This window comes from Apostichopus japonicus, chromosome 12, assembly GCF_037975245.1.
Source record: "Apostichopus japonicus isolate 1M-3 chromosome 12, ASM3797524v1, whole genome shotgun sequence".
In the NCBI taxonomy this organism is placed as follows: domain Eukaryota; kingdom Metazoa; phylum Echinodermata; class Holothuroidea; order Aspidochirotida; family Stichopodidae; genus Apostichopus; species Apostichopus japonicus.
Window position 1 is genome coordinate 27809493 of NC_092572.1, and position 24450 is coordinate 27833942.

The following is a 24450-nucleotide window of genomic DNA, read 5'->3' on the forward strand; positions in this document are numbered from 1 at the left end:
TTCATTTTACAGTATTCCAGTTGAACGTCTTTGAGGCAAACCTATTAACATGTGATATATGTTTTCAGGTTGATGACTGTTCAAGGCTCAGACTCTGAACCGTCTTACGCTTATGGTGACACGGATCGCGATCTAGTCCCAGCTTGATCTGGTCATTTTTTATGAAATAATTAAATTACCCAATACCCCTCCAATGAAGAAGAGAACTTATTCTGTTTGATTTCTTGACTTTAAGACCATAAGGGGAAAACTAGAAACATTAAATAGGAGGAAACATACCTGCAAACCAAAGACAATTTTGGTAATTTCACCTACAGACACGGGACATGTACTAAAATACATTCAATAAAGGTTAAAACCCACTCTTCAATGGCGATTCGATGACCTAAATATTATCTTCGATAATCATTACAATTTAGCTGTATTTTTTTTTTAACTCTGCACAAAATATATACGCACTCGATCGGACCGTTCGGCACCCTGTGGGTCCGCAATTGGTTTCTGCTTGCGTAGTTGAATGTGAAAACATTAACAGCTTGTAAATACAATATCTCAAGAGTTGAAAGTTGGCTGTACCTCCAACCTGCTGAATTTTCAGTATCAACATGAAAAAGCCTGTCTTCAAAAAGTAGATACTATCGAAATGTGTTACAATTCTTGTCGCAATTGGAATATACTTGTCCCTATTTGTAACAACTTGAGCTGTTACAATTTGTAATGAAGTCTGTCACAATATGAATGATAATGAATTGCGAAATAGACCAAAGAGAATATTTTCATTTTACATTATTCCAGTTGAACGTCTTTGAGGCAAACCTATTTACATGTGATATATGTTTTCAGGTTGATGACTGTTCAAGGCTCTGACTCTGAACCGTCTTACGCTTATGGTGACACGGATCGCGATCTAGTCCAGCTTGATCTGGTCATTTTTTATGAAATAATTAAATTACCCAATACCCCTCCAATGAAGAAGAGAACTTATTCTGTTTGATTTCTTGACTTTAAGACCATAAGGGGAAAACTAGAAACACTCACTAGGAGGAAACATACCTGCAAACCAAAAACAATTTTGGTATTAATTTGACCTACAGACACGGGACATGTGGAAAATTTTAGTTCAACAGTCGAAATTTTCGACTGTCGCATTCTTAGTTTCCGACTGGTGCACTCTAATTTACATAAATTCTTGTAATTTGTGAATGACCTAAAACTTTCGGTCAAAATTGACCTATAATCAGTCATATTTACCACGTTTTCCTTGTCACATTGAGAAATTGTTTCTCGCGATCCTTATACTCCACCATACAAAACTTCGTATGATTTTGAAAAATAATAATGCCTAATAGAACTACTGTACAACGTTTGCCAGCTTCAATTTGGATAATTTATGCATTAATTTTACTATTGGATGGGTTGACCATGTTCGTTAGCTTCAAGTAAGTTCAGGATATACGTTTAATATTTTATAGTATACAAGTAAAACGCGCAATGCTAATCTACGGAAGCATAAAAGTGCCATCAACATAAGAAAAACTTTGCCCTATAAGGTGACATTTTTCAGTAAATTGTTTAGATAACAAGATAAAATCTTATCAAATATCAGAAAAATGTTGGATTGCTCAGTTGCTTTAACTGAGCAATTGAACAATTTTCTGCAAAATGTTTAATTGACAACTTATCATATCTCGTCAATTGTACATTTTTCTGCAATATGTTCAATTGTTACCTTCATTCCGTCTGAGCAATTGAAACATTTTCTGCAAAATGTTAATCGACAATTTATCTTGTCTCGTCAACTCAAGATTTTTCTGCAAAATCTTTAATTGTTCACTTCATTCCAAATGCTCAGTTGAAATGAAGTGAACGATTGATTTTTTTTTCATTTGAGTGATAAATAGCCCCACCCCCCCCTCCGGAAATATTTTTTGAAATATTTAAAGTACCCAATACACCTCCAATGAAGAAGAGAACTTATTCTGTTTGATTTCTTGACTTTAAGACCATGAGGGGAAAACTAGAAACACTCACTAGGAGGAAACATACCTGCAAACCAAAGACAATTTTGGTAATTTCACCTACAGACACGGGACATGTACTGAAACACATTCAGTAAAGGTTTTAAAACCCACTCTTCAATGGCGATATGATGACCTATTATTTTTCAATAATCAGTATAATTTAGCTGTATTTTTTTTTAACTCTGCACAAAATAAACGCACTCGATCGGACCGTTCGGCACCCTGTGGGTCCGCAATCGGTATCTGCTTGCGTAGTTGAATGTGAAGGCATAAACAGCTTGTAAATACAATATCTCAAGAGTTGAAAGTTGGCTGTACCTCCAACCTGCTGCATTTTCAGTTTCAACATTAAGTAGCCTGTCTTCAAAAGTAGATACTATCGAAATGTGTTACAATTCTTGTCGCGATTGGAATATGCCTTGTCCCAATTTGTAACAACTTGAGCTGTTGCAATTTGTAATGAAGTCTGTCACAATATGAATGATAATAAACTGCGAGCGAGACCAAAGAGAATATTTTCATTTTACAGTATTCCAGTTGAACGTCTTTGAGGCAAACCTATTTACATGTGATATATGTTTTCAGGTTGATGACTGTTCAAGGCTCAGACTCTGAACCGTCTTACGCTTATGGTGACACGGATCGCGATCTAGTTCCAGCTTGATCTGGTCATTTTTTATAATTACATTACCCAATACCCCTCCAATGAAGAAGAGAACTTATTCTGTTTGATTTCTTGACTTTAAGATCATAAGGGGAAAACTAGAAACACTCACTAGGAGGAAACATACCTGCAAACCAAAGACAATTTTGGTAATTTCACCTACAGACACGGGACATGTACTGAAAGTGTTTATACACATGCAAATACAGGACATGTACCATTGTGCTTCAGAATAATCAGCCAGTTTAATGACATATGATAAAACTCTTAATATCATGCAGTATATGCGGTTTCTGGGTCTATAAGCGTTAAATCTGACGAATTGAAAAAGGTTTAAGTATTAGTTCAATTGGTTGGTCGTAACAAATGATTTAATAATCAACCACTTCCCGAAGAGAGCAGAGCATCACTGCATGAAAAAATCTAGGTTATATTTTTTACGCTTCAACTTGGAAGAAAGACCAAACAGCACTTAAATGTTTCTCCCGGGACTCACAGTGGTCCAGCCGATCCTGTCACTGCATTCTAGTATACCTTGTCATCATGATTGAATTTTTCCTTTCACTAAGTCCAACCAGTAAAGTTTGGAAATGAAGTTATTCACAATGACATTACCAATTCGACCACCCCTATTCCTGATTCCCTTGTCAAAGAATACTTTTTACCCATCAGTTGTGATGTCATTGCTCTTAGAAATTCAATTTTTCACCATAATGAGCAAAAGTAATGGCTATAAGCCATTAAAATGAGGGCGCTGTTAAAATGAGGGCGCTTTCAAAATGAGGGCGCTGTTATCAATTTAGTGAAATTTTGAAAGACACACATATATGGGGAAAAAGACACAGAAACACATATTTGGAAAATTACCCTCAATCCCGGGACACGGCTGAAAACGCCTTGGGAGCTACAAGGACCCCACTTTGGACATCCTCCACCGTTAAAAAAGTCGGGACGTCAAATTTTGTCCTGACTTTTCAAAATGTCCTGACCTTATAGGTGTGTTTTTTTTTCATGTCCTGACATTCAAGGTATGGTGCATACATACATACATACATACATACATACATACATACATACATACATACATACATACATACATACATACATACATACATACATACATACATACATACATACATACATACATACATACATACATACATACATACATACATACATACATACATACATACATACATACATACATACATACATACATACATACATACATACATACATACATACATACATACATACATACATACATACACGCATACACGCATACATACATACATACATACATACATACACACACACACACACACACACACACGCACACACACACACACCCGCACACACACACCCACACACACACACACACACACACACACACACACACACACACATACATACATACATACATACATACATACATACATACATACATACATACATACATACATACATACATACATACATACATACATACATACATACATACATACATACATACATACATACATACATACATACATACATACATACATACATACATACATACATACATACATACATACATACATACATATATCAGGTTTAAGCGTGAAGTTCTTGGAGCGTTGTTATTAGTGGTCAACATCTATTCAGATGGGAAACGGTAAACTCTTTTCGAGACTTTTGCAATACATGTATTGTCAAAGTGTGAAGTAGTAGGTTCATTGTTAACAGTTTTAATGAGAGAAGTTGTTATTGAGAAGTTACCTTTAATTATTTCAGAAAAAGTTAGACAACCGTATTTCCTCTACATCATTATAGAGCGGTGATGAAGTGTGTTCATGGTTCGCTATTTGAATCAAGTTTCTTACCGTTACACTATTTTGGTTGTGACTTAACCACACTAGTTATTGATGATACAATTTGAATGAGGTATTGTAGGTAGATATTGAAAAATGATGTTTTTGCTAAAGATAATGATCAAACTTGGTCCAAAGCTATTCCAGAGGCTCAATCTCTATATTCGTCTCTGCCCGGTTCAATTGTTTCTTGGACGCCCTCATTTAATCGTACTGCGTGTATATTTGTCAACATCCGTTGAAACTTTGTATTAAAATTATGCGTTCCGAAGTCAAGTAGCGTTTCACAGGCGCGTAGCCAAGGGGGGTGGGGCGAAGGGGGCAGCCGCCTCCCCCATTGAGCATATTTTTTTAAATTTTTTGTTAATGTTTTTATGATATCGCTAGTAATTTCAAAAGAGAAAATTCAAAGATGCAACTTACAAGGCCTGGGAAGTGCCATTTCCAGCGATCTAAGAGGCATTTTCAGCCAAACTTTTCTTGTACGCTTCGCGCCAGCTCATGGTGGCGCTACGCTTAGATAGTTTTCAATGCCGTATCTACGGCTCTGATAGTTTGCTTACATTTTCGCCCCTCCCTTGGCAAATTCCTGGCTACGCGCCTGGCGATTCATGATGTCTAAAATAGAACAACAACGCTGTACATATGTTACATGTTATTTTGCAAGTAATTAAAGAGTTATTGTTGCTATGCTGCTTACTTATATATTGTATACATCTACGTTTATGCTCTAAGTATGATTAATATTGTAACGGAAATGTATCCCTTTAAGTAAATTGTTATTGTAATATTTTCGTTTAGGATTGAGCTTTCCCTCAGTTCTACCCGTCGATGGCCTCTCTCCCAAAATATGTGACCCTCAGTTCTACCCGTCGATGGGCCCCTCTCTCAAAACATGTGTAGAGCTTTTGCGAGTTGCAGGTGGGGACAGCCAATGAAAATCGTACCCCTGTTTTGTTTGTAAACTTTGCTGAATCAGCACCCGAATTTTGAGATGTTCCCCTTGTTAGTGGTAGCGCAGATTGTTTTCTTAGTTTGAGCTCACCACGCTCACGAGGTATTCCGAGATTGGCCTCTGACAGAGAGAGAACCGAGAGAACGCCTATTTTCTGTAAGTTGCTACCACTTAACTGGTATATTTATTCTATCACACGATTATGTGCTTGGCATGACTCCTAGGTTTAATTGTTTGTCTTAGGAAAGATAAAATCGGGTATCTTTGGGGCGACAGGGGATATTGTTCGTACACCTAGGGAATTCTAAGAAAACTATCGTTGCGCTAAGTATTTTAAGTAACAAGAAACGAGGGTGTATTTTTAAGACATCATATTTGTTGTCACTTTCTATAGGGGGTTCGATAATTGTAATTTCGACTTCACTAGGAGGCTCAACAAACGCTAGTATTATCCTTCATCTGTAAATACATTTACCCACGTACTGGTTCGGTTGTGATCTCGAAAAGAGATATTTTATTTAGTAATATAAACTGGTTAAGTCTTTAAGCTTGTTGTTGAGTACGTATGGCAAGCCGTTTTACTTTTTATTCGATATTTGATGATATCATCAAATATTTGCTGATATCGGCAAATGAATTGGTGATATCAGCAATTGAATTGTTGATATCAGCAAATCATTTGCTGATATCAACAATTCCAACATATCACTAATTAATTGGTGATATGAGGTACCGAATTGCTGATATCATTAAATGATTTGCTGATATCATTAAATGATTTGCTGATATCAGTAATTCAAGCGTATCGAGCCAACGTCTACAAAAAGGAATTGGAAACGAGCGCTAAAAACAAAACCCATCCACACAAACCCCGCTAATTCTGAAGTAATGGCCGTATACATGGTACAAACATTTTAAGCTACATCGGCTATAGCCTAGATATACATGTGTGACATGTGCACTGCATCGTACAAATTGCAAGATGGAAGAAGCCGGTCCAAGTTCCAATCTCGGTTCACAGCGAACCGTCCATAACCTAGTCGGAAGAGCAAGACCAGCTATTGCCGGGTCTAGTTCGGAAGCAGAGAATGATAACGATTTCGATGTTGTCCGACAGACTTTCCGATCTTTTCGGAGACGTCGCGATACAGAAGAGAGCTTGCGTAAGTCTGACTCTGACGTTAGCCTAATTGGGTCCCCTGCTTTTTGTGTTTTAACATTAGACTTAGGCTAGGACTAATACTAGTAACGCGGTACTAATTTAGAATCCGTACCATTCGACCCTACTTCCTAACCCGGTACTAATTTAGAATCCGTACCAATCGACCCTACTAAGTAACCCCTAACCCTATTCCCTTCTTCCTTACCCTACTCACTAACCCCTTACCATATTACTTACTTCCTAACCCTAATTCCTACTTACCCTACTCCTTAACCCTACTTTCTAACCCCTAACCTTATTCTGCCTATTCGAATTAAGCTTTACCATTCATATGGTACGGATTCTATAGTTAGGCCCTAACCCCTAACCCTATTCCCTTCTTCCTAACCCTACTCCCTGACCCCTAACAGTAACACTTTAGTTTCCAATTTCTTGACTTTTTTTCTTGAATGTCTGTTTGCCGAATAAAAAACATTTAGGATCCACAGACTGATTGGCCATGACAAATATATGGCCTACTTCCTAACCCTAATTCCTAACCCCTAACCCTACTCGCTAGCCCTACTTCCTAACCCCTAATCTTATTTTGCCGATTCGAAGTAAGCTTTGCCATTCATATGGTACGGATTCTAAAGTAAGGCCAAGGCGGGAATTACTCACAGAAACTCCTTTTGTGTTTCTATTTTGTTAAAAATACAATAGGTCTAGCCTGGGGCAATATTATTCTATGCTAGTCCTACAGTGCTTTGTACAGTACTTAACCCAGGGCCCATGCTAGGCTATATGTTACAGACTACAGTACTTACACTAGGGGCTTGATGGCCTAGCCTGGTTTGGCCTAGCATAATAATTTAGTTAGGCCTAACACATTTGAAGCCTACTTCGGCCTAACACCAGGTGTTAATATAATAAGAGAATAACATGTAGGCTAATAAAAAGGCAAGGTTTAAAAAAAACGTTTTAAGGGGAGAAAAGTGCTCCTCCCCTTTAAGAAATTTTGCCTTCAGAAGGGGGCTTAGATTCAAAATGGTTCTATCATTTTCATTTTCTCAAACTTGTACTGTATGTTTATGCACTAGAAATTACCATTTCTTGTGAAGAACCCAGAAATCAACATGTTTTGAGAAATTAAGCAAACTATATTTGGAAATAAAGAAAATGTGAACAATTTTTCTTCTTATTATAAATGTTTTAACTGACCCCTTTGTTAATTTAAAATCAGTACATTTAAAGATGTACTGCATCTTCTGCCAACCATAAACCTAAAAAGTAGCGGATCCAGGGTTTGGAGGAAGGGGAACCAGTCATGAAGGCAAATCCCTCACATGGGAGCATTGGAGAAAGGTGCGCCTATGACAGGGGGGGGGGGACTGGGGCAGAATATAAGCAGCTTTTGTTTGCAATTTTGACGGCCTTAGAATCATAATCAATACAATTTATCAGCAAATGGCAGCAATAATTGCCAAAAATAATGACTTAAATATAATAATAAATAAATACCATATATTAAAGTGCTGTTATCATGAAATAAAACATGCTCAATAGCACTGTACAAAGAACCAAAACCTGGAATATAAAATTACCAAACATGGTGAACATGCCTTCAAATTTTTGGAAAATACAGAGGCTGTGGCTGGTTGAACCCCCACATAAATCTGCACCCATTAAGAATGGGGGGTTGGTGCTGATGTTGGTTTTAAAGTCATATCCTAGACACTGTCGAAGCTGACAAACTTTGTCCTATCATTCATTGACTCCATTCATAGGGCAGTTTTTAGTAACACAAAAACATAAAGATTTTTTTCCCTTTTCTTTATAATTCAGGGTCTTGAAAGAGGGGTAGACAATTTCGAGTGGAATGGAAGGGGACTCCTTTTCTTTTGAGAAGGTCCAATCCAGACTACTTTCCATCACCTGCGGAATGTAGATTTTTGAAGGAGCAACACTTTGGTGAGAAGATCTTATTTTCTTATATGAACCAGGCTTTTGACTTTTATTAAGTTAGAATCAAAAGATGGACATAGTTACTGAGTGAAATGAGTATTGTAATCGATGTATGGCACTGAATTACTAAACATCTTACAGTACATCGATCCATCTTTTGCCAGTCCTTATCGTGTTGAAATACTATCATACATAGAGTTATACTGTCCAAAAATGTATGATGGTGTGATGTACTTTGTCCGTGTATTACTAAAGAACTGGTCAAAATGCAAGTTCGGAAGCATGTTGATTATTTATTCATGGCACATGGCTCAAATTAGCCTCACTTAGCATTACTATATAATCTGCACTTCTCTTAATTACCCAATGTACGTAGCAGGCTAGTGCATTCTCAGTTACACCAGTTGTTTAAATCTTCAGTGTCCCTTTAATGTAACCACCATCCTGTGGTAGTCCTGCACGATACATACTTACCCAGATACTGTAGGGACCACGAGCAGTCATCATAGCATGAGTGCGTGTGTTTGAGACACTAGCTTGTATCAAACACTTAGCCGGCAAAATGGGAAATAATTATCTCAGCAAAATTTGCACTGTTTAATGACACAGTATCCCTTTCCCGCAGCTGTATATGAGAAATATATTAGCAAACACGATAGACTGATACATTTACTGTATGTGCGTTGTGTCTTTTACTCTAGGCACCCCAGATACTCCATTTGAACCATTTAACCGCAACTGGAGTATCGAGATGCTCAAGACAAAAATTTCAGAATTATACCCCGAGAAGTCTCTTGGGGTTATCGGCTTCAAATTTGGCAGGTGTGACAAAGGGAAGAAAATTCATCTAGTTGAGCCGGCAAATGTAAGGGAACTCGAGAAGGCAGTGGGGAGAGGGAAACTTGTAGTCATTCCTAACAATGACATTGGACTTACTTCGGTAAGTGTAAGACGTATTGGGCATTGAATGAACATATACATGTGCAAGTTTCAGTGTGATCAGTTGTTCTGTGTTTTCATTTTAGCTTAATCTTTCCTTAAATTTCTAGTATGTCTATAATTAACTGGTAATATTAATATATGTCAATAGACTTAAAAGGGCCTTTGTTCGAATGCGTCCAGCAAGTGCAGAAATTTCAATTGGTAATACTTCAGTTGATGATATCATAACTTAATTTAAGGTACAGTATACATGAGTTTGTAGAAGATATCTTTGAGTTCTAGGTAAACAATACAATGAAATAATACAATGACAGTATGCTACCGTAAGTGCACTCTTTCTAAGACTGTGTTATCATACTGTACTTTAAGTTTTAATTGAACATCCGGGAATTATCAACCACATTCTAGGATTGATGGATACAATTCACTGTTAAAATTACTCAATGATTTATTTAGAAAATCATTCATTGCAATCACAATTTCCAAATTTTACTTTTTTCCTTTTTGTGTTAAAATGTTGCAATTCGTTCACCATAAGCCTTTGTGTTTACAGTACCTCATATTTTTTCATAATTTGTTTTTAGTAATTTTTATAAATGTTGTACAGTACCTATTACATTGTTTCTTACAGATTGAAAGTAGCAATAGACTGGAAGAATCTGGAACTCCAACTGTCACCTTTACTACACAGGATGGACAAAGAAGATCATCAGGTAAGCAAGTGATATCTTTTTTGGTTGCAACTATATGATTCACCTATCCATTGCAATTGACCTGAAGCTAGACTAGCAATACTGTCGCCAATATAAGTCATGTAACACTTCTATCGCCGTAGTTCACTAACCTAACCATGGCCTAAGAGTCAATGGTCATGATCTGCTTTAAAGAGTCACATAAGATCCAACCATAGACGTCAAGTGGTTCTCTGCCTTTGCAACATGATGCACAATATTGTTCCGGTTCTTTTAAGGATCAGGGATATTGCATTAGGCAGGGCATCATGAGGAGACAAGAATATTGGACTCTGGATATAACGTTAAAGGGTACTGTAGATGCAGTCACCACAATTTACCTACAGTAGGTATATCCTTGTAACCTAATACATGTACGCTATGTTTCTTTTCTATCATGTCACGTGACAATATTTTTGTTACTGGATCGCTAAATTCATGCAGGATAAATACCTTGGTTTACCTTAAAGATAAAAGTGACAATTCCACATTCAAGAAAAGATAAGATTTTCTTAGTAAATGCTTTTAATGGTTTTCTGTTTACACATCCGAAAGAATGGAGTCAATTTGATGTCCTGAAGTGTTGTAAAATACCGCTTAAACTTGTCATTTTCTTGTTAAAAAAATGAGCATTTTGCGAAAAGCAGTATGGTGATCATGTGGTCTAAATCAACCTGTGACGAGACAGAGGGTTTGATGGACAGCTTATGTCCGTTTATGACCAGGGTTGAAGGTTATGTGTTGCTGCCGTGCCACACCATGTGCGTGTATGTAGTCTAAAGGTGCCTGCAACTAAAATACAGGGCCCAAATGTTGATTTAGTCATGTGAAAAGAGGCAAGGCAAAAAGAGCTGGATAAAATTCAAGTAGGGTATTTTTAGAAACCGTAGCAATGATAGTTATTGTACATTGTACCGGGCCCTGAAGGGGGGGGGGGCAACCAAATGGTATCAATCATGAGAAAAGAGACAAGGATAATTCTTTTTGCGGTACACCTACAGTATTAGACATTTGGTATCCCAAAATACTAATTGCAGCAACTTTATATTGTACCGAGCCTGTGTAGGCAGCAATCAAAGAAAGGCCCTTCGGCCCACACATAATTCATTTATGTGAAAATGAGCAGGATAAATCTTTTAGTTGCATTGGACTCCTTGGACATTGGGGTATCCAAAAATACCAATTACAACAACTTTATGATGTAACAGGACCCATGCAGACAGCAGCCAGAAAGGGCCTGTGGCCCACACATGATATTTAATCATGTGAAAAGAGAGCAGGATGATTTTTTATTGGTGCTGGACCCTATTTTTTTTGGGTATACCCAAAAACCTATGACTGCAAATTTATCCTCTACCATGGCCCAGACAACCCCCCCTTCCCCCAAAAAGGCCCATACATTATTTAACCATTTGCAAAGACCCAAGGATAATTCTTGTAGTTGCATTGGACCCTTTACCCATTGGAGAAAACCAAAAATTGCCCATCTACAACTTTTATCTGTACCGTGACTCAGGCAACAGCCATAAAGGGCCCATGTCCCACATATGATTTGATTATGTTAACAGAGAGCAGGATAAGTCTTTTAGGGGTGTTGGCCTCATTAGTCATTGCCGTATTCAAAAATACCAACGACATCATTTTTTCCTGTAACAGGGCCCATGCAGCAACCTTAAAGGCCCAATTGCCCACACAGGAATTAATCATGTTAAAATAGACAAAGGGCCCGAAATTCTTATTGTTAGAAAAATTATTCTGATTTACCAATAATTCAACAGAAAATTCACCTCATTTTCGATTTTAACACATTCATGAAGGATCAGTTTATTATCACTCCTGTTTTATGAGCAACATTTATCGTTGCTTATATGGTTAAGATTTTTGCTTGCTTGCTGCAACTCCATGGAGTTGCCGCCAGTGAACAAAATGCAATCTCTTGCTGAGAGGAAATCTTTGTAGAAACCATTGCAAAATTCTAATTCCTACTTACCCTACTCCTTAACCCTACTTTCTAACCCCTAACCTTATTCTGCCTATTCGAATTAAGCTTTACCATTCATATGGTACGGATTCTATAGTTAGGCCCTAACCCCTAACCCTATTCCCTTCTTCCTAACCCTACTCCCTGACCCCTAACAGTAACACTTTAGTTTCCAATTTCTTGACTTTTTTTCTTGAATGTCTGTTTGCCGAATAAAAAACATTTAGGATCCACAGACTGATTGGCCATGACAAATATATGGCCTACTTCCTAACCCTAATTCCTAACCCCTAACCCTACTCGCTAGCCCTACTTCCTAACCCCTAATCTTATTTTGCCGATTCGAAGTAAGCTTTGCCATTCATATGGTACGGATTCTAAAGTAAGGCCAAGGCGGGAATTACTCACAGAAACTCCTTTTGTGTTTCTATTTTGTTAAAAATACAATAGGTCTAGCCTGGGGCAATATTATTCTATGCTAGTCCTACAGTGCTTTGTACAGTACTTAACCCAGGGCCCATGCTAGGCTATATGTTACAGACTACAGTACTTACACTAGGGGCTTGATGGCCTAGCCTGGTTTGGCCTAGCATAATAATTTAGTTAGGCCTAACACATTTGAAGCCTACTTCGGCCTAACACCAGGTGTTAATATAATAAGAGAATAACATGTAGGCTAATAAAAAGGCAAGGTTTAAAAAAAACGTTTTAAGGGGAGAAAAGTGCTCCTCCCCTTTAAGAAATTTTGCCTTCAGAAGGGGGCTTAGATTCAAAATGGTTCTATCATTTTCATTTTCTCAAACTTGTACTGTATGTTTATGCACTAGAAATTACCATTTCTTGTGAAGAACCCAGAAATCAACATGTTTTGAGAAATTAAGCAAACTATATTTGGAAATAAAGAAAATGTGAACAATTTTTCTTCTTATTATAAATGTTTTAACTGACCCCTTTGTTAATTTAAAATCAGTACATTTAAAGATGTACTGCATCTTCTGCCAACCATAAACCTAAAAAGTAGCGGATCCAGGGTTTGGAGGAAGGGGAACCAGTCATGAAGGCAAATCCCTCACATGGGAGCATTGGAGAAAGGTGCGCCTATGACAGGGGGGGGGGGACTGGGGCAGAATATAAGCAGCTTTTGTTTGCAATTTTGACGGCCTTAGAATCATAATCAATACAATTTATCAGCAAATGGCAGCAATAATTGCCAAAAATAATGACTTAAATATAATAATAAATAAATACCATATATTAAAGTGCTGTTATCATGAAATAAAACATGCTCAATAGCACTGTACAAAGAACCAAAACCTGGAATATAAAATTACCAAACATGGTGAACATGCCTTCAAATTTTTGGAAAATACAGAGGCTGTGGCTGGTTGAACCCCCACATAAATCTGCACCCATTAAGAATGGGGGGTTGGTGCTGATGTTGGTTTTAAAGTCATATCCTAGACACTGTCGAAGCTGACAAACTTTGTCCTATCATTCATTGACTCCATTCATAGGGCAGTTTTTAGTAACACAAAAACATAAAGATTTTTTTCCCTTTTCTTTATAATTCAGGGTCTTCAAAGAGGGGTAGACAATTTCGAGTGGAATGGAAGGGGACTCCTTTTCTTTTGAGAAGGTCCAATCCAGACTACTTTCCATCACCTGCGGAATGTAGATTTTTGAAGGAGCAACACTTTGGTGAGAAGATCTTATTTTCTTATATGAACCAGGCTTTTGACTTTTATTAAGTTAGAATCAAAAGATGGACATAGTTACTGAGTGAAATGAGTATTGTAATCGATGTATGGCACTGAATTACTAAACATCTTACAGTACATCGATCCATCTTTTGCCAGTCCTTATCGTGTTGAAATACTATCATACATAGAGTTATACTGTCCAAAAATGTATGATGGTGTGATGTACTTTGTCCGTGTATTACTAAAGAACTGGTCAAAATGCAAGTTCGGAAGCATGTTGATTATTTATTCATGGCACATGGCTCAAATTAGCCTCACTTAGCATTACTATATAATCTGCACTTCTCTTAATTACCCAATGTACGTAGCAGGCTAGTGCATTCTCAGTTACACCAGTTGTTTAAATCTTCAGTGTCCCTTTAATGTAACCACCATCCTGTGGTAGTCCTGCACGATACATACTTACCCAGATACTGTAGGGACCACGAGCAGTCATCATAGCATGAGTGCGTGTGTTTGAGACACTAGCTTGTATCAAACACTTAGCCGGCAAAATGGGAAATAATTATCTCAGCAAAATTTGCACTGTTTAATGACACAGTATCCCTTTCCCGCAGCTGTATATGAGAAATATATTAGCAAACACGATAGACTGATACATTTACTGTATGTGCGTTGTGTCTTTTACTCTAGGCACCCCAGATACTCCATTTGAACCATTTAACCGCAACTGGAGTATCGAGATGCTCAAGACAAAAATTTCAGAATTATACCCCGAGAAGTCTCTTGGGGTTATCGGCTTCAAATTTGGCAGGTGTGACAAAGGGAAGAAAATTCATCTAGTTGAGCCGGCAAATGTAAGGGAACTCGAGAAGGCAGTGGGGAGAGGGAAACTTGTAGTCATTCCTAACAATGACATTGGACTTACTTCGGTAAGTGTAAGACGTATTGGGCATTGAATGAACATATACATGTGCAAGTTTCAGTGTGATCAGTTGTTCTGTGTTTTCATTTTAGCTTAATCTTTCCTTAAATTTCTAGTATGTCTATAATTAACTGGTAATATTAATATATGTCAATAGACTTAAAAGGGCCTTTGTTCGAATGCGTCCAGCAAGTGCAGAAATTTCAATTGGTAATACTTCAGTTGATGATATCATAACTTAATTTAAGGTACAGTATACATGAGTTTGTAGAAGATATCTTTGAGTTCTAGGTAAACAATACAATGAAATAATACAATGACAGTATGCTACCGTAAGTGCACTCTTTCTAAGACTGTGTTATCATACTGTACTTTAAGTTTTAATTGAACATCCGGGAATTATCAACCACATTCTAGGATTGATGGATACAATTCACTGTTAAAATTACTCAATGATTTATTTAGAAAATCATTCATTGCAATCACAATTTCCAAATTTTACTTTTTTCCTTTTTGTGTTAAAATGTTGCAATTCGTTCACCATAAGCCTTTGTGTTTACAGTACCTCATATTTTTTCATAATTTGTTTTTAGTAATTTTTATAAATGTTGTACAGTACCTATTACATTGTTTCTTACAGATTGAAAGTAGCAATAGACTGGAAGAATCTGGAACTCCAACTGTCACCTTTACTACACAGGATGGACAAAGAAGATCATCAGGTAAGCAAGTGATATCTTTTTTGGTTGCAACTATATGATTCACCTATCCATTGCAATTGACCTGAAGCTAGACTAGCAATACTGTCGCCAATATAAGTCATGTAACACTTCTATCGCCGTAGTTCACTAACCTAACCATGGCCTAAGAGTCAATGGTCATGATCTGCTTTAAAGAGTCACATAAGATCCAACCATAGACGTCAAGTGGTTCTCTGCCTTTGCAACATGATGCACAATATTGTTCCGGTTCTTTTAAGGATCAGGGATATTGCATTAGGCAGGGCATCATGAGGAGACAAGAATATTGGACTCTGGATATAACGTTAAAGGGTACTGTAGATGCAGTCACCACAATTTACCTACAGTAGGTATATCCTTGTAACCTAATACATGTACGCTATGTTTCTTTTCTATCATGTCACGTGACAATATTTTTGTTACTGGATCGCTAAATTCATGCAGGATAAATACCTTGGTTTACCTTAAAGATAAAAGTGACAATTCCACATTCAAGAAAAGATAAGATTTTCTTAGTAAATGCTTTTAATGGTTTTCTGTTTACACATCCGAAAGAATGGAGTCAATTTGATGTCCTGAAGTGTTGTAAAATACCGCTTAAACTTGTCATTTTCTTGTTAAAAAAATGAGCATTTTGCGAAAAGCAGTATGGTGATCATGTGGTCTAAATCAACCTGTGACGAGACAGAGGGTTTGATGGACAGCTTATGTCCGTTTATGACCAGGGTTGAAGGTTATGTGTTGCTGCCGTGCCACACCATGTGCGTGTATGTAGTCTAAAGGTGCCTGCAACTAAAATACAGGGCCCAAATGTTGATTTAGTCATGTGAAAAGAGGCAAGGCAAAAAGAGCTGGATAAAATTCAAGTAGGGTATTTTTAGAAACCGTAGCAATGATAGTTATTGTACATTGTACCGGGCCCTGAAGGGGGGGGGGGCAACCAAATGGTATCAATCATGAGAAAAGAGACAAGGATAATTCTTTTTGCGGTACACCTACAGTATTAGACATTTGGTATCCCAAAATACTAATTGCAGCAACTTTATATTGTACCGAGCCTGTGTAGGCAGCAATCAAAGAAAGGCCCTTCGGCCCACACATAATTCATTTATGTGAAAATGAGCAGGATAAATCTTTTAGTTGCATTGGACTCCTTGGACATTGGGGTATCCAAAAATACCAATTACAACAACTTTATGATGTAACAGGACCCATGCAGACAGCAGCCAGAAAGGGCCTGTGGCCCACACATGATATTTAATCATGTGAAAAGAGAGCAGGATGATTTTTTATTGGTGCTGGACCCTATTTTTTTTGGGTATACCCAAAAACCTATGACTGCAAATTTATCCTCTACCATGGCCCAGACAACCCCCCCTTCCCCCAAAAAGGCCCATACATTATTTAACCATTTGCAAAGACCCAAGGATAATTCTTGTAGTTGCATTGGACCCTTTACCCATTGGAGAAAACCAAAAATTGCCCATCTACAACTTTTATCTGTACCGTGACTCAGGCAACAGCCATAAAGGGCCCATGTCCCACATATGATTTGATTATGTTAACAGAGAGCAGGATAAGTCTTTTAGGGGTGTTGGCCTCATTAGTCATTGCCGTATTCAAAAATACCAACGACATCATTTTTTCCTGTAACAGGGCCCATGCAGCAACCTTAAAGGCCCAATTGCCCACACAGGAATTAATCATGTTAAAATAGACAAAGGGCCCGAAATTCTTATTGTTAGAAAAATTATTCTGATTTACCAATAATTCAACAGAAAATTCACCTCATTTTCGATTTTAACACATTCATGAAGGATCAGTTTATTATCACTCCTGTTTTATGAGCAACATTTATCGTTGCTTATATGGTTAAGATTTTTGCTTGCTTGCTGCAACTCCATGGAGTTGCCGCCAGTGAACAAAATGCAATCTCTTGCTGAGAGGAAATCTTTGTAGAAACCATTGCAAAATTCTTTACATTAATTATCTGTTTATGTCATTTATTCTAGTGCTATTCAATGTCATTGCATTGTTTGCAAATTCTTAAATTCATATAACTTATGGAGGCGCAAAATCAGTATTTTAGTCTCAATTTGTTTATACCTTTCCTGATGTCCTATTTGAAAAATTCAAAAAGTATGTTATTTGGTAGCATGTAAACTACAGTGGATGTAAGAATTGGAATTTTTTTTTCTGTCTCTATTTTTCTACTTTAAATATAGAATGTTTAACGTTCTGAAAGTCATGAAAAGTACCGTACTTGAAAAGGAAATTCAAGGAGCTTTGTTAGATTTAGCTGGTGTTTCAGAATACTGTTGGGAGACTTGTATACCCTTTGAGCTTGTAAAATACTAGTTATGTCTTATCTTCATTCCCTTTCTACTTGACATCAAAAGCACTCATGACAGCCTCAACATCAACATCACCTGCTAGAGTAACAACACCAACAGTACCTGCCACAGCTTTAGAACCAAATACCCCTACTTCAACAGCCACAGATACCGCTACCTCGCAGCCAGCTGGACCATCAACGATGGTGTTAGGTAGGTCTTAAATTTATTTAGAAGACACGGGGGGACTAAGGTACAAGTATGTAAACATTTTACTTGCTAAAGTATAGTTATCTTAAAATTGAACAAGGAAATGATGAATGTTTGTCATATATTATTTGAAAGTTTCCCTGGGTTAGACAGCAGTCAACCACACTATCCCACCCCACCCTCTCCCAAATGGTATTAATATACTGTACCTATGTGGGATTGTGGGCATCACCCAGCATCAAGTCTGAATATTTTCACAACTGCAAATTTGGGTGGTTGACATATACCCACTGATAGTGTTTTGGTTATATATTGTAATGTAACTGTCATTATGCCATGAGGGGAGAGCCACATCAGTTACTATTATTTGGTAAACAAGTAAGTTTAACAATCCTAATGAAAGTTTGTTTGGTGTGTTGATGTCTGGTGCAATTAGCAGAATCCTTTTGATTTTGTGGATATGATAAGTGGATAGGGCAGAATTAGTTATTATGTGATGTCAGTTACTCTGCAACAACATCTGATTTTAGTCACCTTCACTACAAAGTCATTGGAAGTAAGCGTTCAAGTAAATGAAGGATGTGGAATGTCCCAGTTATTTTAAAATTAAATGACAGATATATTGGTAAGACACAGTGCACAGTGAATTGCGGGTAACCCCAAAATTGAAATAACCGCATATTATAAATACAGCAGGTGTCATTGAGAACTGTCTCTATAAACAATAGGAATCATCTGTTCTTTCGGATACTGTTAGTCATTTTCTGTATTTAACAAAGAATTGAAGTGCTAATTGAGCAAAGACCTACTGCATTAACTAAGTTGGTATAATCTATAAAAAAAATATTGACAGTTTAAGCTGTTTATAAAAAATACCTTGTAATGACTTTTTTGTGTCGGTTCACCCTAAATTATTGTATGTAAAGTCTGTATAGTATATATTTGAACAGTGTTGGACAAAGTATGTGGTCTAGCACCGTGTTGTTTGTTTGAGTTCTTGATTTAAGTATGCCTTTTTTTCTCTTGAAAAATTATGTAACAGACAAAGTTGCAGTACATGTAGACTCAATCAATACTGGACTTAGTAATCCAACTTTCGTAAATCACTTCATTTCTTAGTAACATACTGCTTGGTGAATGCATTATATAGAAATAGTTTCCAGTTCATCAAATTGTCTCTACTTATTTCTTAGATGCCGCTGCTGACGATGAGTTACCAGATTTTGACTTGCAGTTTAATGTCATGTATGGTAAATATATTCATCCCTCATTTTCAAAATCTGCATCATTATCACATAATCAACTTCTACCTCATTATTTGTACACATATAAATGGTAACAAAGAACAGATGTGTATGCACAAATATATTGAGAAGGATACTATTACAGTTCTCATACTTGGTATGTAGATACCGCATTTTCATAAGAAAAACTCCCTTGACTTTGATGGCAGTTTAAGGTTATCTAAGGTCACCAGTGGTCAAACTTTCAAAACCTTGTGAACACATTATCTCAAGATACAGTAAGAAGCATGGATACTTTTCATATGTAGCATGTGGTTGTGTTGCATTAAGTAGGAGAACCCCATCATTTCTTTGTGAAGGCCAAAGGTCATCTCAGGTCATCAGAGGTCAGACTGTTAAAAAATCTGCCAAAAATATTTTGCCCTACAATTACCTTACTGAAATGTAACCCAATGCCTCTCTTGCATTCTGGTTGTTCCTCAAAGAAGGTTTAACTTTAAAATTAGTATTTATATTGCCCTTTCTAGGTGAGTAGATGACTCATGATGTTTTTCATGGAGGTAGGGATGCACTGGATATCTGGTCCGGCTGGACTATGTGACCAGACAGTAAACAATATCCATGTCTGTGTCCGGCTAGATCTTTCATGAAATACGATCGAATCTTTCACAGATTCTGGGCAGAATTAATTCTTAGAAGGTGGTGGTACTGTAGTTTCATAAATACATGTATCATCTTTCCCCATTGTTTTTTTTTTTAAATGTGTATTACATAATAAGAGATTGTCCAAGGTATGGTAGGTTAGGTGTTCATTTCACTTTTAATGTAAGTTGATTGTGGTTTCTTAAAATTTAGACAAGTTAAAAATTATTCACATCTAAAATTACCAGAACTGACAGTGAAGGCAATTTCAAAGTTAGTCTATCCCCAGTTATCACACACAGAAAAGTATTAAAATGTTGTTGTTGATTAATCATTTGAATGGATGAACAGCCACATTGATGTCACTGGAAACAACCATTCAGAACATGTTTCCATTAAAATACTCAAGCAAAGTAATTTATTTTGCTGTTGTTCAAAAGCCTCAAATATGTGATTTTGAAGATTTTTACATCTTTTCACCATGAAATTTGACATTTTGCTTTGGAACCAAGTAATGTTCTGGATTTTTCCAGACCCTACATACAGTTATCACACCAAAAAGCTTCATCAATTTTCCAGTGCCTCATTTTGTGTGATTCTTTTTGGAGATAAAGCTGAGGTACAACAAATTTTATAATATGAATATCCACCAAAGTAAGCTGGGAGCAAAATGCATGCACTGACAGGGTGTCCACACAGTAGGGAAAAAAGGTAAAGTCTGGAATTTTTGTACGATCTTGAAAGTCCATGAATTGTGTAATATAGGTCTGGAAAAAATGCCATATGGTCTTGAAAATTAAAAACTTACACTTAAGGTACTTGAGATCATGTTGGTATGTGTGTCCAGTGTCCACAGTGTCTAAATGCATTAAATCAAGTTTGCAGTTTTATTTCTTCCCAACATAAAGCTTTCTTATTCAGTCTTAAAAATGGCCATTCTGGTCTTGATAAAGTCTTGAATTTCAGTATCTCGAAAGTGTGGTATCCCTGTAAAGAACTTTACTGCTAGGATTTTACCATACATAATGAGCATTTTTTAAATTTTATTTTAAGATCCATTTGATACAGATCCTCCTCCTAAAAGTGGAACAAATGAGATGGAACAGGACGTAAAGCAAGGTACAGACAGATTAAAAGTTTTTCACTGAGTTTGGCTTTTGATTACAGTGGCAAGATTTGGTATCATAACAATCTGTATCTGAGTACAGGCCGAAGTATGTAGGTATTTGAGAAGATTATGGAGAGGTTTTTCTATGTGTTGTGTACAAATAGACTGCTGTTCTTGTGTCAAAGGTCATGATAGGTCAAGGCAGGTTAGAATGCAATTCACAATAAATTGTCTCAGTCTATTGAAAAAGAAGCTATAATCAAGTATGTATTTTATAAACATACTTGAGCCATTTGATCTGGGTGTATCATATATGTACTTTTACAACAAGATTAGTTAAAGTATGCAATTCCAAAGATATTTTTCTGATGGATCTGCTACTGAGGCCAGCTACTACTAGAATCTTCGGTGTACCCCAGTATATTGACCTTACATATGAACTGTATGGAACAGAGAACTACTGCTGTTCACAAAATAGATGCAGTACCAAGTGATGAACTGTGGATGGCCTAAAAATAACATGAAAAGAGGATTTAACATCTGACTTCATAGCTCCGTTGGCAAAGCAAGCATAGAAAGTGGGAGGTCCCGAGTTTGAAATATATTAGAGTCATTTTACTTTCACCACTTCCATACTTTTGGTGTTATGTACAGTATATATAGCATTACATATACTAACAATAATCACAGTGTAGCAGTGTAACTCCTAAAGTCTGTTGCACACCTCATTGACATTGACATCATTTATTTCCATCATCAATTAAATACAATAATGTTGAGCGTAACATTTTTAAGCTCACAGAAAGCACAATACAATATAGAGACAACATTCAAGATTAAATGGAAATGGAGAAAAAAGAAGCAAAATGCTTATAAATACTTTCCCCAAACCTAAAGTAACACATCTCAATTCAACAGTCACATGCATGATAGCAGTGTGCATGTCTTCACTATGGAGACCACCTCAGTGAAGCCTGTATTAAGTGACATTATAAATGCCATAAAATATGTTGATTCTGCTCGTCTGACAGATTGCCATTTTACTGTGGTTTTAGCAATGAGCAGTGTTTTGTATATTATCCAGTCAGGATACTTGAATGTACTGTATGTATGTTACTTTTCAAATGAGGAAAAACTATGGAAGAAAAGCATGTAAGTAGCTCAGAAAGTCAACTACATGCATAGAAGTCAGTTACAGGTTTGGCAGCAGCCAGTCACATTCGTATGATCATTGGATTTGACAGAAAACTAGGTCAGGATAAGAAAATCATGAATCTGAAGGTTATATTGAGTTTACATCTTGTCGAATATGGGCTGGCTCATTTTTCAGTGAGTTACATTGACTGATTTGCATTGTAATTTATCTATGGTTTTTTGTAATCTTTGCAGCTTTCTTAGAGTTGAACATGAGTCTGTCTGGAGAAGTGGAGGTCACAATTAAGCGTGAAGAGGTGGTTGACTGTCTCTTTAACATTCACACTAATCCTGAGATTTGTAAACAAAAGATGAAAGTTTGCTTCGAAGGGGAGTCTGGAGATGATTTTGGTGGCCTTACAAAGGAGGCTCTCACCCTTTTCTGGAACAACGTAACAAAGGAATTCTTCACTGGTGAACATATCACTGTACCTGGCCTGCCACTTCACCGCCTTCGCAAAGAGGAGTGGAAGTTCCGATCGCTTGGCAGGATTTTGACTCATACTGTTGCATTAACAGGTGCATTACCCTGTCGACTTTCCCAGTCAGGAATTATTGCTATGGTGTTTGACAGTGGTGTAAATCCAGAGTATCTCTGGAAGGACTGCCTCATGTTTGTTTCACCTGCAGAAAATGTTTTAATTTACAAGGCTTTAAATGACTTTGCCTCACTGACACCTACCTTGTTGGATCGCCTTACTACATTTTTCAGTGTAAATGGCTTACTTGAAGTGCCAAAAAGAGATGAAATAAGAGACCAACTTTTGGCAATTGCAACAGAGAAGCTGGTGAAGTCTCCAAGCCGTTTCTACGCTCTGATGAGGGAAGGCATTCCAGAAGCACACCTCGGTCTGTTCTGGCGTCATCTTTCTCTGGAACACGTGTCGTACATAATGGACTCACAGAGACCTACTCCATCAAGAGTTGTAGAAGCTCTTCGTACCGCTGATGACTTGAGACCTCAAGAAGAGTGTGTATTATATTTCTTAACGGAGTATATACGATCACATGACACTGATGATCTTCTTAACTTTTTACTGTTTGCAACTGCATCAATCCACCTGCCAGAAGGAGGAATAACAGTGTCTTTTGTTGCCACCTCAGGACTGCTGCGCAGGCCAGTGGCACATACTTGCTCCAACACACTGGAAATCAGCACAGCATACAACAGCAGCCAAGAATTTAAACGGGAAATGAATTTGTATTTAAGAGATAAGTATTCCTACCAATTCACACTTCCATAAACAGTCTCCCTTTCCGTATTTCTTTGTTCATGTACGTGTTGAATTTTTTATTACATTTAATTCAGGGTTGCCATGCACTAGCCATCACCTTAAGTTTTTAATGTTTCCTACATTCCATCCATTTCTGGCAACTATTTTTGCATACACTATTTTGATACTTTGACATTTTGTAGTAGCCATTTGTTTAAATTTTAGATTCACTTGTAGACGTCAATTCTTGCCCTGTTGTTTATTGATACATGTTTATTATAAAGTAAATGCTTAAAGGGTGCCAAATAAGTCAAGTCTAAATGCTTTATTTTCACAAAGATGCAGAGGGGTTCCAAGTGACATTTCAAGATTAACTTTTCTTAAATCAATTTCACATTAATATATCAGTGTTTTATTCTTCCCAATTATTGATAAGTATCTGGTCTTTCCTTATCGTTTTTCTGTTTAGATCTAAGGACAATTTAACATAGCTTCCGTTTAAGAATAATGTGCTTACAACTCAAATAGACAGGAGCAACTCACAAATGTGCTGAATTTATAAAAAAAAAAAAAGGTCTCAACAAAAGACAAGTTGCAAACTTGGTGACCTGATGTAGATGAGCTATGTAATGACCCAAGAAGTCATTAACATCTACCTGGTAGTAAAGCCTCTCCTTTTCAGCTTCAGTTTATGTTTGTAATGTCACTTTAGGTATTAGCACGTATGTTATGAGAAATCTTATACATCTTCTTTACTTTCTTATCAATTACCATTGCTCTTTTATTTTAGTGCTGTTCCATTTAACTGCAAGGATCACTCTCATAGTCAAGGTAATCTCTATAACAAAGATTCTTGTATAAGCATTAATTATATTTCAGTAAGAACA

The 24450-nt window shown here is 36.9% G+C and overlaps 2 protein-coding genes across 2 annotated transcripts; both read left to right on the forward strand.

Annotated features, from left to right (window-relative positions):
* The first annotated feature begins 5416 nt into the window (after nucleotides 1-5416).
* On the forward strand, nucleotides 5417-24232 carry LOC139977187 (uncharacterized). Its single transcript, XM_071986426.1, has 8 exons — nucleotides 5417-6656; nucleotides 13826-13951; nucleotides 14647-14885; nucleotides 15519-15600; nucleotides 18018-18164; nucleotides 19355-19411; nucleotides 21101-21166; nucleotides 22545-24232. The coding sequence occupies exons 1-8, from the start codon at nucleotides 6476-6478 to the stop codon at nucleotides 23591-23593; spliced, it is 1947 nt and encodes a 648-aa protein (XP_071842527.1). The 5' UTR covers nucleotides 5417-6475; the 3' UTR covers nucleotides 23594-24232.
* On the forward strand, nucleotides 8493-11548 carry LOC139977207 (uncharacterized). Its single transcript, XM_071986451.1, has 3 exons — nucleotides 8493-8605; nucleotides 9301-9539; nucleotides 10173-11548. Exons 2-3 carry the CDS (start codon nucleotides 9351-9353, stop codon nucleotides 10290-10292), a joined length of 309 nt encoding a protein of 102 aa, XP_071842552.1. The 5' UTR covers nucleotides 8493-8605; nucleotides 9301-9350; the 3' UTR covers nucleotides 10293-11548.
* Nucleotides 24233-24450: the final 218 nt, after the last annotated feature.

What these genes read in the sequence shown, in the direction of transcription:
- LOC139977187 (XM_071986426.1), top strand. Translation starts at nt 6,476, where the DNA reads ATGGAAGAAGCCGGTCCAAGTTCCAATCTCGGTTCACAGCGAACCGTC. An exon ending in CGATACAGAAGAGAGCTTGC is followed by an intron (nt 6,657 to 13,825) that starts GTAAGTCTGACT and finishes TTTATAATTCAG; the next exon opens with GGTCTTCAAAGAGGGGTAGA. An exon ending in GGAACAGGACGTAAAGCAAG is followed by an intron (nt 21,167 to 22,544) that starts GTACAGACAGAT and finishes TAATCTTTGCAG; the next exon opens with CTTTCTTAGAGTTGAACATG.
- LOC139977207 (XM_071986451.1), top strand. Translation starts at nt 9,351, where the DNA reads ATGCTCAAGACAAAAATTTCAGAATTATACCCCGAGAAGTCTCTTGGG. An exon ending in ATGACATTGGACTTACTTCG is followed by an intron (nt 9,540 to 10,172) that starts GTAAGTGTAAGA and finishes TGTTTCTTACAG; the next exon opens with ATTGAAAGTAGCAATAGACT.